Below are 12,649 nucleotides of genomic sequence, written 5' to 3' on the forward strand. Positions count from 1 at the left end.
GCTGCATGGGGATATGCAGTGGGGCTCTGCTATTGCTCAGAGAACTTGCTCCCCTTGTACCAATATGATCCCTTGGTCGTGGAGGCTGGGCCACGGACCTCCGTGACTGCTTTTGTGGACGTTAATGGCAGTCATGAGGCTGTGCTAAGAGCAGGCTGAGTGATCTCTTGATGGCTTTCCTCTATGTCCAAACCTGAGGAAAGGAAGGAGGAAAGGAAAACTTGCCCCAGTTAGAGCAGAGTGTCCCCTAGCACTGTGACTTGATACATGCACTTGGACTTAACACATCCTGGGACCACTTTTCTCCCGGCTGCAGGAGGGGACATGGGGGTGAGGTGAAAGTCTAGAGGAACCTTATGTTTCCTCTGGCGACCGGTACCATATAGGAAGCTCCACGAGAAGGGCAAGGACAAGGTACGTGGGGGCCATAGAGAAGCAGCATGTGTCCCAGGCTGTGGAAGTTCTCGTGGAGGAGATGATGCTAAATGGCATTTGGCAGAGGGAGAGTAGGGAGCCTCAAGAACAAGGGGAGAAGGGCATTCCAGAGGACGGACTAGCATCAGCTCAGAGGAGGGCAAAACTTCATCTTACTGTTATCAACTTCATAGTTATAAACTATTTGTCTTTAGCTCAATGTGACAGAACGTTTGGTAACACAGAAATTCATTTTTGCTCAGGGAGAAGCAGGATTCCCGGGAGCTCCAGGTTCACCTGGTCAGAAAGGGGATAAAGGAGAACCGGTAAGACCACCCAACACTGTTGGAATGAAATCGAATTGGTTCAAAAGCGACTTTTTTAATGCGTGCGTCTCATTTTCCTATGCCCATACAAGTACACATTTCTGTTAAAGGCCATCAAGGGCTGTATTTAAATGCTGAACACTGACTTACAGAAAACTACATCAGCGCCCAAGTCTGCTTTTGAGTTCCTTTTAGAAGGCTGGCCTAAAATTTGAAAAGATTTGGAAACCCAAATCTTTGTACTTGTAAGCAAACCGTAAGCAAAACTGTGAAGCAAGAATGTTTATTTTTTATTTGTGCCCTAGCCTTCCTTAACACTCTCTTCTCCAATTCCTTGATGAACTCCTGTTTCTCTTGTCTGCCGAGGGGTCCCCACTGAAGATTCTCCCTTAGCTCCCTACCATTTATTTATTTATTATTTAACTTCTAATAAATTCATACCTCCTTTACCCATTTCTTCTACCCCCAACCCTGGCCTCTGGCAACCGCCAATCTGTTCCCTGTATCTGGGAGCTTGGTTGTTTTCTGATTTTGGAGCGTTTTTTTAGATTCCACATATAAGAGTGGTTGTATGGTATTTGCCTTTCTCTGTCTGACCTTTCACTTAGCATAATGCCCTTGAGAGCCATCCATGTTTGCAAATGGCAAGATTTCATTCTTTTTTCATGGTTGAATTACATATGTATATTATATATATATATGATATATTATATATCTCTCACAATTTCTTTATCCATTCATCCTTCCATGGCACTTAGGTTGTTGTCATATCTTGGCTGTTGTATATAATGCTGTAATGAACATGGGGGTGCATATATCTTTACAAGTTAGTTTTTTCATTTTTTTTTTGGATAAATAACCAAAAGAAGAATGGCTGGATCATATGGTAGTTCTATTTTTAATTTTTTGAGGAACCTCCACACTGTTTTCAAAAGTGCACCAATTTGTATTCCCACTAACAGTGTACAAGAATTCCCTTTTCTCTACATCCTCACCAACACTTGTTATTGTTTGTCTTTTTGATAATAACCATTCTGACAGGTATGAGGTGATCTCATTGTGGTTTTGATTTCATTTCCCTGATGATTAATGATGTTGAGCATCTTTTCATGTACTTGGCCTACTGTATGTCTTCTTTGGAAAAATGTCTATTCAGATCTTCTGCCCATTTTTTAATTGGATTTTCTGTTTTGCTATTGAGTTGTGTGAGTTCTTTATATATTTTGGATACAGGCATACCTTGGAAATATTGTGGGTTCACTTCCAGGCCACTGCATTAAAGTGAATAGCATAATAAAGCAAAGTCACACAAAGATTTTGGTTTTCCAGTGAATATAAAAGTTATGTTTACACTATACTGTAGTCTATTGAGTGTGCAATCGCTTATATCTAAAAAAAAACAACATAGATACCTTAACCAAAAAATACTTTATTGCAAAACAACGCTAACAATCATCTGAGCCTTCAGTGAGTCATAATCTTTTTGGCGGTAGAGGGTCTTCTAAAAAACACAGTATCTGTGAAGGGCACTAGAGCAAAATGCAATAAAATGAACTATTCCCATATTAGCCCTTATCTGATATACGATTTGCAAATTCTTCCATTCTAGGCAACTTCCATTCAGTAGGTTGCCTTTTCGTTTTGTTGATGGTTTCTTTTGCTGTGTTTTTCAGTTTAACATAGTCTCACTTATTTGTTTTCGTTGCTTTTGGTTTTGGTATCAGATTCAAAAAATCATCACCAAGACCTACATCAAGGAGCGTACTGCCTATGTTTTCTTCTAGGAGTTTAATGGTTTCAGGTCTTACATTCAAATCTTTAATCCATTTTGAGTTTATTTTTGTGTATGGAGTTAGATAGCGGTCAAGCTTCATTCTTTTGCATGTGGCTGTCAGGTTTCCTCAACACCATTAGTTGAAGAGACTGTCCTTTCCCCATTGTATATTCTTGGCTCCTTTGCTGTAAATAAATTGTCCATATATGTGAGGGTTTACTTCTGGACTCTGTTCTGTTCCATTGATCTATGTGTCTGTTCTTGTGCCAATACCGCATTGTTTTAATTACTATAGCTTTGTCATACAATTTGAAATCAGGGAACTCGATGCCTCCAGCTTTGTTCTTTCTCAACACTGCTTTGGCTATTCGAGGTTTTTTTGTGGTTTCATACCAAAGTTTAGGATTATTTGTCCTATTTCTTTGAAAAATACCATTGGCATTTTGACAGGGATTTCACTGAATCTGTAGATGGCTTTGAGTAATATGGACATTTTAACAATATTGATTCTTCCAATCCATGAGCATGGAATATCTTTCCATTTATTTGTGTCTTCCATTTCTTTCATTAATGTCTTGCAATTTTCAGTGTACAAGTCTTTCACTTCCTTGGTTAAATTTGTTCCTGGGTATTTTATTCTTTTGGATGCAATTGTAAATGGGATTGTTCTCTTTATTTCTCTTTTTGATAGTTCATTATAGAAACACAACAAATTTTTGCATATTGATTTTGTATCCTGCAACTTTACCAAATTCGTTTATTAGTTCTAACAGTTTTTTGATGGAGTATTTTAGGGTTTTCTACATATATCGTCATCTGCAGATAGTGACAGTTTTATTTCTTCCTTTCCAATTTGGATGCCTTATTTTTCTTTTTGTTGCCTAATTGCTCTAGTTAGAACTTCCAGTCCTGTGTTGAATAAAAGTGGCAAAAGTGGGCATCCCTGTCTTATTCCTGATCTTAGAGGAAAAGTTTTTAACCTTTCATCACTATGTTCAGCAGTATCTTGTTTAATCTCCACATATTTGTGAATTTTCCAGGTTTCTTCATGTTATTAATTTTTAGTTTCATGCCACATGGTCAGAAAAGATGCTTGATATGATTTCAGTCCTCTTAAATTTATTAAGACTTGTTTTGTGGCCCAACGTACGATCTATCCTGGAAAATATTTCATGTGCACTTGAGAAGAATGTGTATTCTGTTGCTTTTGGATGTAATGTTCTGATTGTGGTATACAATGCTTTTAATGTACTATTGAATTCATTTTGCTAATATTTTGTTGAGGGCTTTTATATCTATGTTCATCAGGGATATTGGCCTGTAATTTTCTTTTCTTGTGGCTGGTTTCTCTTGCCTGTTGATGGGTCCCCACTGAAAATTCTTCCTTAGCTCCTTACCCTTTATTTAAATATCTCGCTTTACTGAACATCTCTGTGTAAAGCATATTGCTAGGTGTTATATGGGATAGAAAGACTAGGATGCATTCTCTATTGTCATGGATTATACATCTGAAAGGAGACAGAGGACATTACCGGGCCATACTTGTTAGGTATAGGAGAGTTGCAGATGTCCGGTGAGAATGGTCTGGGGAGACCGTGGATAGAGTGTCGTGGAGCAGACGGCGAGTGATCTGGACCTCTGAGGTCTAATTCTAGGCAATATCTCATGCTGAGAGATTTACCTGGAGTTCTCCCTCACGTCATCCAAACTTAAGTGTCCTGTTCGCATTCTTTAGTGCCATGTTTTACTAGTTAACTAAGTAAATTAATTGTGCTAAGGTTAGGAGTTGATTATTTCTTTGGTTCTTTCCATTGTGAAATAGAGTTAACTTCCTTTCACACCTTAACTTGGGAGTCCATGGTTCTAAATTAGCTACATAATCTAGTTGGACTCCTTATTTTAAAAGGTGGGAGACTGGTGTCTGAGCAATGATTGATACCTCAAAGTTGCACAGCAAGCTTCGACAAAGCTACTCATAGTCATTTGACTCCCAAAGAAAGGTTTGCCCATGGTAGCTTCCGTGGGAACTTTGGGCACCTTAGTAGGTGGTGGAGAAGAGATTTTTGAGGTAGGATGGAGCATTTATTTTTGCCCTTTAAGTCACATTATTTGGGATAGCTTTGCTTTCAATATCATTATATGAAAATTTAAGATAATTAAACAATATCGAGTTCTAAGGACTACTCCAGTTGAACTGAACATATAAATCATGATAGCAATAGCTAATATTTAGTGAGTGCTTACCTTGTGCCAGGCACCGGGAAGTGTGATTTAGATATGTTATCTTTTTGATCCTCGCAACTCTTCTTGTTAGGAATTAGTATTACTATTATACAAAGCTGAAGCTTTGGGAGATTAAATTATTGCCAAGATCAGATGGTAAGTGGTCAAGCTGGGGTCTGAATCCAGGCCTGTTGACTCTGGTGTCCTTCTCTTAACCACCATGCATTTTGAAGGCTGCTCTCTATTTTAAAAGCTCTTCAGTATTATTTATCTGTTCTTTGAACATAGTACTTCTACTTGTAATATCTTTTTTTAATCATTATAAATGCATAAAGCACATCAACCTAATATTTCTATCCTCGTTTTGCAACTGAGAGAACCATGCAGGGGTAAAATGATGTGCCCAAGGCAACTTAATTAAGAGGACTCAGAGAGTAGAAAGATCTCCAGATTAATCCCAGCTCTTGTCAGCTTAATTGGCAGTGTGAACTTGGCCAGGCCACCCAGTCTCTCTATGCTTCCTTTCCCTCAGCTCTACCTACATCATAAAGTTGACACAAAAGTGCTTTGAAAAGGCATATGTGGCTTAGTTGTTGGTGACTGTGATGTGGTACATATTAATGTTTCTTCACTTGACTTTCCTGCTCTTTGACATACCAATTCTATAAGTTTAAGATTACTGACACAGGATGACATTTCACATGTTGGTTTCAGAAGGGGTAAAATACTTTTAAAACATCCCTGTCCCTTTAAAAAAACATTTATTCATCAGAAGTATGGTCCTAATTATTAAGAAAAGTATTAAGTAGGGGCCAACCCCATCGCTGAGTGGTTAAGTTTGTGTGCTGCACTTTGGCGGCCCAGGGTTTCACCAGTTTGGATCCTAGGCACAGACCTAGCACTGCTCATCAGGCCACGCTAAGGTGGAGTCCCACATAGGACAACCAGAGGGACCTACAGCTAGAATATGCAACTATGTACTGGGGGGCTTTGGGGAGAAGAAGAAGAAGAAGAAAAAAAAAAAGAAGATTAGCTCAGGAGCCAATCTTTAAAAAAACAAAAAAGAAAAGTACTAGGTAAATGTTAAGAAAATCGTTAAATCACCTTTAAATGATTTTAAAAGATTAAGTACTGAGTCACCCTTGTTAGAGCATATGTTTTTTAAAGACTCATCTTTCCTTCATACTCTTTAATCATAAGTAAATGTCTCCCATTTTAACATCTAAATATGCAATTTTTCTTTTGTTCATTCATCCACAACTATTTACGGAGTTCCTCTTATTGTAACAAAAAGGGTGCTAAATGCTGGAGCGATAGCATAATGAGAAAGTACAGGGCTTGCTCTCACTGAGTTTGTAATCTAGTGATGATTTGTCCAAGTAGCCTTGCCTCCCTCTGTAGGAATTAAAACCAGTAGAAAAGAACTAGGAAGGAACTAGTAAAAATGATACTTCTTAGCAAATTTATAGTATGCCAAATCTATAAAATATACAAAAATGTGTCTTAGAGTTATAGTGCATTACATAACTTCCCATTTATGATATATTTAAAAAATATTAACATTTGTTTTAACTTCCAGACAACACAAAACTCATAGTGGTGGGACATTTTAGTGGCAAGGCAAAAACACTGGGATAAAATAAGTTGATAATCTACAAAACAAAACAAATAATATATCAGTGTACTTCCTTTAGTTTTTCAGTACATGCACCAGCATCTGCTTACACCAGCATAACTCTTGCCACATAAATAAGACTTCGATGACCGTGGCCATGAATGTGTTTAGCTTTCCTGGCACTTGTAATAAGTATGGATGTGTTGTCTCCTTTTAAGGAATTGATGATGAGTCTGTTCCTGTTCCTATTGTACTATGTGATCCAGCAACTTTAATGTGCAATAAATAAAGGTGGCTTCCTCTGTGTTTAAGTCTGGTATATAATTTTCATTGTTAGAGCAGGTGCACGAAATAGTGCCTGGATAGCATGGAGATAGAAAGTCATTTTGCTGTAAGGCGTATTGAATCGTTAATTTTGTGATCAGAAGTGCAGTGTTACTAAGGGGACCAGATGTTGTTCTCAAGGTTTTCCTTTGGGTCTTATAAGACAAGGAAGGATATTTAGGGGAGGTAAGACTCTGTGCTAGAAGGAGTACCACTTTAGTGCCTGAAGTATTTGGGATTGGATTCTGTCCACCTCTTACTTGCTTTGAAAATGATCCTTAATAACAGCTACTCAGTGGTTCACTGTGAAGAAGGAATACAATAAAATGTATATAAAACACTTAGTACTGGAAACTGGCACATAATAGGTACTTGACAAATATATGTTTCCTCTGCTTTCCTAGCCACAGTGTAATTGTTGAAGGAGCGGTGGAGATAATCCTTTTAGGTTCAGTTTAGTTTCATATGTAACTTGACCAAAAACAAATAAATCTTCATTTGTGAGATAATCTCTTAGAATTTTCCGTTGATTAAATGCTTTAGTATATGAAAATCTTGAGTCATTATTATATGCTACTAGTAGTAAATATTAATAATTTATTGATAATTTTTTCGAAAAGTCACTCAAGAATTTAAAAATTTCATTCAAATCTACCTTTTGTTCCGAATATTCTTTGATAAGACTTTTCCTGGATGTCGTGTAGTGGTTTTTGAGGAGGAGATTCCTTGCATTGTTATGCTTAGATAATGTTGATTAAGAACCATCCAGAGGGGCCAGCCCGGTGGTGCAGCTATTAAGTTCTCATGTTCCGCTTCCACAGCCTGGGGTTCTCCGGTTCAGATCCTGGGCACGGATCTATGCACTGCTTGTCAAGCCATGCTGTAGTAGGTGTTCCACCTAAAAAATAGAGGAAGATTGGCACGGATGTTAGCTGAGGGCCAGTCTTCCTCAGCAAAAAGAGGAGGATTGGCAGCAGATGTTAGCTCAGGGCTAGTCTTCCTCAAAAAAAAAGAACCATCCAGAAACAATTATAATTTACTTTTTCTCATTAATGACGTGCTTTATGTTACTAATACCTTGGTGCATTTTACTTTTGGCTCAATGAGATAAAATGAGAAAAGTTTTGAGATTGCAATTTCCAAATCTCCTTCCAAATTATGTATTACTTGTTACAATATTTCTAAAGTTGAGTTTTGCAAATCCTTACCGTGATCTGTAGCAGCTTTATAAAGACCAAATGTTGCTTTTACTTATGCCCATATTCTATGAATTAGACGAATACTCTGAATAATCATGTAAGTAAATCCTGTCCCACCTGGGTCAGAATCCACCAGTGGCTTCCTGTCTCCCTCCAGATAAACACCAAAGCTTCACATAAATTGTAGAGGTCTCCCTGCCCCACTCCGCACTCCCCACGTCTCCTGCCCTCTCCTCTGTTCCCTCCTGCCTCAAGGCCTTTGCACCAGGTTACATACAGCTCGAATGTTCTTCAGTATGCACTTGGCTCTCCTTCACATCCTTTAGGCTCTTGCTCAGAAATCACTTTAAAATAGAAAGGCTTGCTCTGACATTTCTTTATAAAAAGCATCCCTTCGTCCCATCTCTATCTTCTTTCTTTTCTTAGCGTTTTTATTGTCACCTGACATGCTATCATTATGCATCTACTTATCCCCCCCCCCCGAATATGAGTTGTGTGAGCACCATATATAGAATAGCTTATAATAGGAGCTAAAAATATGTCGAATGAATGAATGAACACTGTACCTCAAGGAAAGTCTAAGTCATTCCCTCGGCTGTTTCTAGAACCTATAAATTCTGTTCCCAGTTGCCCAGGGGACCCTGCCAAGTAGGGCAAAGAGTCAGTTTGCAAAGAAAGAGATGGATAAGCTAAATCATAAGGACTATTATGGTATTCGCTGTTGTTCTGCTACACTTTTTCCTTTAAAAAAACAAAAGTCTTTTTCATATAGTGAGCTGATTATTTTTAGCTTGATATTGCCAATCAGTTAATGAGGAATCAGAAATATTTGGGAAAAAGCCCCAAGTTTTGGTATGATTTAATATTTATCTTTATTTGCTTTTTTTCTCATCCACACTGCAATGCTTCATTGATCTGATTTACTGCTTTTTTTTTTCATAAAGATGATGACCCTGTCTCATGGAGTGAGATGATTTCAGATTCAACCGCCGCTCATATTTGAACACCTAGATGTGATCAGTATTCTAAATCAGGGCACCTGATCAGACTGTTCTAACTATGCCCTTTGTCCAAGACTCAATTGTGGATGACAGTATTTGAAATAATAATTAATCATTTCCTTTCATTCAGACTCAATTATTATAATTTTCTGAATTTTTAAATTCTCTTTTCTTAGCAAGTATAGTTAGCAACCTAATTACTTAGCAACCGCCTTGCTTTCTCGGTTCTTTAAGACCCCGGCTAATACCCTCACCCACTTTAAACTTGAAATTCTTTCAGAGTTTTTGTAAAAGAGCAGCTCAATTCTAGTGTTTCTGGAACTAAGGGGGAGTGTGATCTGAGCTCTATTTTGGGAACAATTTTCTAGTTTATTTTTGTATTATTATCTTCCTCATATCTAATTAATTTCCTCAAAAGTGTAGTCTTTGTCAAATGATTGCCTTGCTGATAGACTTTTCGAGAAAATCAAAGCAATTTAAAATGGAGTGAGTTAACTTACTTGACTCGGTACTCAAAGACTTTGGTGTTGCTTCCTGTGTGCTGCCCACCCTTTCATCTTCCATATGGACCCTCCGTTCTGAGGCGTCTAATATTTTAGCCCACAGGTGACTGGTGAGTTTCCCTTTACTTTCTTTCCAGTATGACATTACTCATGTTCCCATTCTGTAGCCACGTCACACCAATATAAAAGGAATTGAATCAAAGTATGTTCATAATTTTTTTAAAAGAAAGAATATCTTCCCTTAATAATAACCTCACAGAAGTAAGATTTAATATTATGCTTTTGACTTTTTGTCTATGTCAGTATAAGAAATAAAGACTATTTCTTCATCTTTTCTAATCCGATATTGAACATATTGGATTAATTGGCAGATCTTTTTTGTTTTTGTATCAATTTTACCCAATCTAACATAATCTCGTTTAATCTGTAGGAACCTGAAGTTTACTTGTGTGCCTTAAACCTGAAATTAATATATAATATCAGTGTAATAATGGCATTATGTTACTCATAAAATTCTAATGTATTTCTTAATCTCTATCAAGCATTAGTGATAGAGAAACTCATTCAAAAAGTTTATATTAGAAAATAATTAAATAAAATTTAAAAATAAAAGAAAAAAATCTATATTGTTTTCCACTGTTTCAAGGATAAATTTATTAGACTGATTTGTGACAGAGCCATAAAGACAGAGATGGGTAATGCATCGGCTTCATTGAGCAGATTTTTCCAGTTTAGGTGGGAGAGCAGAGAAGCTGACAATTGGATTGATCCAGATTTGGGGATTTTCCTGGAGGATGTAATGGAAGGTCAGGCACACTAAATGAAGCACATATGGGTACATTACAGTCTGAAATTTCATGACTTATTTGAATTGAAAGCATCAAGGATCAGTTGAGGTAACAGCAATAAAATCATTCCTTACCTCTGATAAATATAAAAGAAATGACAAAGCTGAATTACACATGTCTGTGTGGAGAATGTCTAGTTTTAGTTTCGATTAGCAGTTTAGTGTGTATTAATCATTAATTTTTTGATAATTTGTTAATTGTAAAAAGTATAGTTTAACGACTTGTGGACAGTATGAGGAAGGAACTTAAGGTGCCAACTTTGGTGCAAGCGAAAGCCACTCATCTGTGAAATGGTAGCTGCTCTCTGGCAACATTAGCAATTAATACACATTTGAAAAAATCTCCTAATGAGCGTTTCTATATTCTAGGGTGCAGCTGGTATTAAAGGTGAATTTGGTGCTCCCGGAGTTCCTGGAGTAAAGGTATGTTGATTTGCTATTTGTTTAAACTTTGTGGCTGTTTTATAAGGTTGCATCAGCTAGGAAGGGAAAATAGGCAGGACAAGTCTGATAGTCCAGGGGTTGGTGGCTGTGGCCCTGCAGGAGGGCTGCCAAAATCTCCCACTGGAGGATTTTGTAAATGAAGTTGTACTGGAACGCAACCACACTCGTTTGTTTTCATATTGTCTAGGGCTGCTTTTGTGCTATGCGGCAACATTAGTACTTGTGGCAGAGATCACATGGCCCGCAACCTCTAAAATATTTACTGTCTGGCCCTTTGCAGAAAAGCTCTCTGACCCCTGCTCCAGAACACTGGCCACTCTTCCAAGAGGCCCAAGGCTTCTTAATGTCACTATTCCACGGATGGTGTAGTATCTTTTAATGCATATTTCACTGTAGACATAAATTAAAGAAACATTTAAAAATATAGTTCTACGTGAGATATTATAAATAAAAATACAAGGAATATATGTCAATACATCAGTAAAATGCTATATAGTATTTATCATAAAATGGTTGATTTTTGTATTGTCTTCTCTGATACTGTAGAGATGATTCTAAATAACGAATTCACTCTTGAGAAATTAGTGTTGCAGTTCAGTCTCATTCAAGTTCGGTTTTTATAGAAACTTTGAAAAATGGTTATGTTTGTAAATTAAACCGCAATTACCTTGTCTTATTTTTCACTATATATGTATATATACGTGTAAGTAACTTAAATTGCTGAATTATTAAAGTTTCACATGTTATGCTAAGAACGTTCTCTTCTTCACTAACGTCAGCTTACAGTAAGTTTCTGTGGCTGCTCTGGCTGCGCTAATTATCATGTGAGCCCGTGTACCTCGTTATCTACAAGGCCACGACCCTTGTGCTTACTAACCTCAAGCTGTCACAGGAGTGACCAAAGCAGAAGTGGTAGGAGGTTCAGAAGTTTTTAGACAGATGTGTTTAGACTCCTTCTTACATGTGTCTCTGGTATCTGACCGCTTCACTGATGCTGCTTTTTTTCTTCTAGACATTATTCAGCCTGATATGCAAATTCTTTACTCCTAGAGTAGTATAAATGTTAGATTCAGTAAAGTCCGACCAACTTTGCTGAACGATGATATCTTGCTGTGAGCTAATGTTGATTTGGGCTGCTCTCCTCTTGCTTGAGCTTGCTGAAGACATTCATTGAAGACTCTTCGTCATAAATAAGTTCCTCCAAGCACTTGTTCAAATGTATGATTCCTTTAAGATTCCTGTTTTTTTAGTGGAGAATACTCCTCGCTCACCTGACTCCTAAAGAGATTGCACCACTCCAGATTTGCTTTATACATTTATTCCACCAATCTCTTCCTAAAATAGGTCCTAACAATCTGATCGTTTACATTTCAGATCATCGGGGTTTTTCAAAGTACTTTGAATATAGGAAACTTTTATTTATTTTTTATTTTTTTTATTAAGATTATGATAGATTACAACCTTGTGAGATTTCAGTTGTACATTATTGTTAGTCATGTTGTGGGTACACCACTTCCCCCTTTGTGCCCTCCCCCCACCCCCCCTTTTCCCTGGTAACCACCGATCGGTTCTCCTTGTCTATATGTTAACTTCCACCTATAAGTGGAGTCATATAGAGTTCGTCTTTCTCTGTCTGGCTTATTTCACTTAACATAATACCCTCAAGGTCCATCCATGTTGATGCGAATGGAACAATTTGGTCCTTTTTTATGGCTTAGTAGTATTCCATTTTGTATATATACCATATCTTCTTTATCCAATCATCAGCTTCTGGGCATTTAGGTTGGTTCCACATCTTGGCTATTGTAAATAATGCTGTGATGAACATAGGGGTGCATGGGACTCTTGGGATTGCTGATTTCAGGTTCTTAGGATAGGTACCCAGTAGTGGGATGGCTGGGTCACAGGGTATTTCTATTTTTAACTTTTTGAGAAATCTCCATACTGTTTTCCATAGTGGCTGCACTAGTTTGCATTCC

The 12,649-nt window shown here is 37.5% G+C and overlaps 1 protein-coding gene across 4 annotated transcripts in view; it reads left to right on the forward strand.

Moving 5' to 3' along the window:
* Positions 1-12,649, forward strand: part of COL19A1 (collagen type XIX alpha 1 chain) — a 312,975-nt gene that overhangs the window by 57,394 nt on the left and 242,932 nt on the right. For all 4 annotated transcript variants that reach the window (XM_023625139.2, XM_070245772.1, XM_070245771.1 and 1 more), the window contains 2 exons: positions 678-740; positions 10,596-10,649. In XM_023625139.2, coding sequence (XP_023480907.2) covers positions 678-740; positions 10,596-10,649 — 117 coding nt within the window. The remainder of the gene's footprint in view (positions 1-677; positions 741-10,595; positions 10,650-12,649) is intronic.

This window comes from Equus caballus, chromosome 20 (genome assembly GCF_041296265.1).
Source record: "Equus caballus isolate H_3958 breed thoroughbred chromosome 20, TB-T2T, whole genome shotgun sequence".
In the NCBI taxonomy this organism is placed as follows: domain Eukaryota; kingdom Metazoa; phylum Chordata; class Mammalia; order Perissodactyla; family Equidae; genus Equus; species Equus caballus.